Raw genomic sequence first — 4,393 nt, forward strand, 5'->3', positions numbered from 1 at the left:
ATGTATGTATGTATGTATTGTTTCGGTAAATTGAAACAGGCTGTGAAGTCAAAAAGGCTTGCGCAGAATAAAAATATGGTATGCTGTATAGGAGCATCATGGAAGTTACATATGATGGAAAAAAAAGTGGTGTGTGCAACACGTATGGCTCATGCTAACGGTAATACCATAAAAAACACATAACACTGAGCTGCGTGTGGAGGAGGCTTGTTGTTAATGACGCAGCCTAAAGAAACAATTGAAACCAACTTGGTATCAAATGACTTTGGCACCAACCAGGTGTGATCCCTCTTGCTTTGTAAAATATCCGCTGTGTCCATGTCAGAGAACGTCTCTGTCTGTTCCTCTGCACTCTGTGTCAGGCTGCCGCGCTCTCACGTGTGATTAATATAGCCATATCAAGCATTATCTAGGCCCCTTCCAGACAAGCTAGCATGACATGGTTGGTACCAATTGATGCCTTAGGTCATCTAGTTATATATATCTGTATCTTCACTAGCTTTAACAGGCTCTGAAAGACAGTAATGCCAGCCATATGCCGGGGCCCTAGCAGAGTTTCAGAGCTTATATGTATGTAAGTATAAGGATAAACATGGATGTGATATGGATGTTTTGATATTGCAACTTAATGGTCAAGAATTTACTGCAAAGACAAACTTTATCTGTGGACATAAATGCAGTATATTCAACATGTTTGCTCAAGTGAATGTGTGGTGCATTATGTCAGTCAGTCTGCTGGTTAGTCTGAATATGCCATACTGTTTACAGGTTATGTTTTAAAGGAATGTAACACACTGTAAGCTGTATTCCTAGTAGCCCTCACCAGTGAGAACAGTCGTGCAGACTGTCGTGGAGGGTCTTGCGGAGCACTGAGTCCTTGTCATAGATGCCCCACGTCGCCTGCAGCACAGAGTCGAGGAGACAGTCCCCGGCCGTGCGGTTCCACAGCGCATACAGTCGACTGTCCAACCTAGTCCCGAGCTCCAGGGACCAGTTGATGATGGGAGACTCCTCTTCAAGTTCTGAACAACAGGGGACGGGGAGGGGGAGGGGGAGAGCTGTAACTATCTGCAAAAACCTATCAGCGGTAGCAACTATCTGATCTTAAAGAGAACACGTGCTAAGAAACGCGACAGTGTGAGGGGTCAAAGGTTCTTTTGAGGGCATGGTGAGATGAGATAGGTGATGATGGCATTTGAAGGGACTGCTAATGTTAATGGGGAGAATGTTAATGGTTACTCACACCTGTCATGATAGATTTAACATAACGATGTCTACATAGGTCTGCATGCACACCACAAAACCGGATGACTGAGAGACGTGTGGCTATGGCAGGAAACCAGATAAGATATACAGTATACACATATGTCTTACTCATGTTGCAAAGTGCAACTGAAGGCATCCACTGGTTTTTGGTTAATTATAAAAAAAAAGTCACACTTTGCCTTAAGCTGCATTGATGCTTGCAGCTGAACAGACAAAACACTGGCCCGACACAACCCAACGTGAAACTAAACAGCTTGTTGTTTCTCAATTTCAAATGGAAGGGAGTGATGCTTTGAAGCAGTATCAGATTATACTTCTTAGATTAGATGTCTACCCTTCCTTCTATCATGTATCTGTACCAGTGCTGGTATATTTAAATACATTTAGATGTTTATGATATGATGCAACCACTTAAACAGATATTTTTTTGGGGGGTTGGGGCATTTGAGTGAGCAGTGTGACAAACGGCTCTGTAGTGGGAGAACAGTCTTTTCTTACAATGACCAAGGTGAAATTTACAAATGACTTTTCTGGGGAACTCATTTATTTTGTTTTTAGTTATGTTGTTTTTGTGTTTAAAAAGTAAAAAGCTCAAGATCAATATAGTTTTGTAAGAGTATTGAATTATTCTGGACAATGGTGAACTACTCGAAGCTCCTAGCAGTGATCTTTCCTTTCACTATGCTTCATTGCTACCATGATACTTTCCCCTGCAAATGCACACACACTGTGCACCCTTAAGAAATGTTGTGTACATGGCCAGGTAATCAGGTTTTAAGTAGTGTTAATAGACCTGGTCTTAATCCCATAATATGAGCAAAGAGACAAGGTTTTTTGTTCACTTGGACATTTCATGTTTCTGCCAGAAACCTGTTAAGTGCAAGCAAACACACCCAGAGAAAACCTTGAAGGTGAAATAATGCTGTCTGTCTCTCTTTGTATCTATACTGCAGTGCACAACATTCGACACACAAATAAGCAGAGCACCAAAGAAAGAAAGTCTTTGCAGAGGAGTGACGCCTTTTAAATGTGTGGTTTATATCTGTGTGCGTGCATGTGTGTGTGTGCGTGAAAAACTCAATTAGACTGATTAGGGCAGACGCAACTGGTACACGCGATAAAGACACACCGTCTGGCAGAGTGACAAGCAGGCAGGCAAAACACTGTGTTGCCAAGAGGGAAAATACAAGTAATATAACACTGCCAGCGTTCGGCAGCCTTCCCATTATAGTATTCAGTTTGTGAGGGGGCTCCCTCTGTTTGCCAAGCCGCCAGACCATCGTTGTCATCTTGGATCTGGCTTCTCTCCCTCGCTCTCTCTCAAAGCAATTGCATCTATATGTAAACACAGCATCTGACAGGTGTTACTGCAACACTAAGTCACAAAGTTGATAGTGTAAATATTTCACCTTTTTGTACGTCTCGGTCCAGCACCTCATCAAACAGTTTTTCCTGAACTGCAGGGGGCAAGTCCTCGATGTCTGAAAAAAACAAAAAACGAAGACAACTGTATGACAGGAACCAAAAGAGAGGTTATTAGAGGAGAAACAGGTGCAGGGGAAATTAAGTCTTTGTTTTATTCACTTATTATTTGATGAATGCATCCTTTTCTACTTAAACTAGCTATAACACTTAACTAAAATGACTCAAAAGGCCAACTAGAAAATGTTTCTGTCGTGGCTCATTTCAACTCAAGCGATCGTGTTTTGTTCGTTCCACAATAGCCATTCGCTTTCACTGTGTGCTCGAAGCACACACACAGTAGCTTATTCTTTAGCTAAAATAAATGAATGCATTGACTTTGTGGAACTGAACAGAATAGCTCTCTATAGTGACCAGAAGCCAAGGTCTGCATTGTCCTGAAAACACTGCATGACAAAAATCCTTAGCTTAGCTACTAGCAACAAACTGAACCATAAAAGCTATTCCACACAATGAAACTCAACAGAATTAGCACTGAATGCATGCAATTTTACACAGAGACATTGGCAAAAACGCTAAATATAGCTTTGTTATGAACGAGAGCCATCCGTCGTTGGCGGGCTGGTATACGCAGTATGCAAGAACAATATTCGAACAGTGAGCCAGAGGTAGCCTCCGTCTTCTGGCAGTTGAAAACAGACAATTGTGGCATTATGTCCCCTCAGCAGCCGAACAACAAGCAATTTCATATGCCACAAGTAAACAAAACAAGTATTCTATCACGCACTTGGCGAGCCAGAGAGGATGGCTAGACAGGGTTTGTTCAGTTTTGAGGTCCCCTTACACGAAACACAGAAAGCGCACTTTAAAAGCTTCTGGAATTCATGTGAAGATTCATGAATTTGTGGGTGCACTGTAGTGTTTAGCCTCCACCGAGGAATCTATGTTTTCTGTCACATTTGTTTGTTTGTTTTCTGAGAAGTTGCTGACCTGCTGGCAGGGTGAAGGTCACCAAGTCAGTGAGGAAATAGCAGGTGAAGTCTCCCTTGCGCTGGTGAAGAGAGGCCGCTACCTCACGGCGGATCTGCTCCGTTAGCTCAGGACACACCATGGCTGGAATACACTTGGCTGCCTGTTGAGACACCTGCAGAGAGGAGAGGACAAAGGGAAGGAGGCATAATCTAAATATATAAAGAGTGTATGAGACGGTGCGTGAGAATTGGGCAAGAGCATATCTGACACTTGAGGAGGGTTGTATTTCACAAGTAACCACAAAATAAAAACATAGCTGTGTTAACTGATGCTAAAAAAAGCTTTTAAGGTAGTTGTAGCTGCACGCTGTGACCAACTGTATCAAATGCAACACTGCAGGCTAAGAGGAGGAGAACCAAACAGTCAACACCTTCAGCTGCGTGGAATAAGTCATTCGTCACTTTGATAAGGTGAATAACTAAGATCTAAAGGTGTTACAAGAAAAAGAAATCCCTTTGTCAGAACACATCACATAATAAAATGCAGCAGGAGTGAGGTAGAGGTTGGACCACTGGTAAAAAAAACATTGCAATTATTTTGACAGATGTGTTTCAGGATTAGTGTGGGAATGAAAAACTCTTAAACATGTTTGTATGTCAGGGCATCTCTCTGCAGCACTATAGTCCTATTTTATAACGCTGTTTTGTCACACATTTTACCTTTTGTCACAATT

The 4,393-nt window shown here is 42.1% G+C and overlaps 1 protein-coding gene across 1 annotated transcript in view; it reads right to left on the reverse strand.

Annotated features, from left to right (window-relative positions):
* zranb1b (zinc finger, RAN-binding domain containing 1b) overlaps positions 1-4,393 on the reverse strand; it is a 16,913-nt gene that overhangs the window by 4,598 nt on the left and 7,922 nt on the right. The window contains exons 4-6 of the mRNA XM_035663136.1: positions 3,679-3,832; positions 2,676-2,747; positions 824-1,022 (exon numbers count right to left, since the gene is read on the reverse strand). Of these exons, the coding sequence (XP_035519029.1) occupies positions 824-1,022; positions 2,676-2,747; positions 3,679-3,832 (425 nt within the window). The remainder of the gene's footprint in view (positions 1-823; positions 1,023-2,675; positions 2,748-3,678; positions 3,833-4,393) is intronic.

This window comes from Morone saxatilis, unplaced genomic scaffold (genome assembly GCF_004916995.1).
Source record: "Morone saxatilis isolate NCDOM2014 unplaced genomic scaffold, NCSU_SB_2.0 Contig19, whole genome shotgun sequence".
NCBI lineage: Eukaryota > Metazoa > Chordata > Actinopteri > Moronidae > Morone > Morone saxatilis.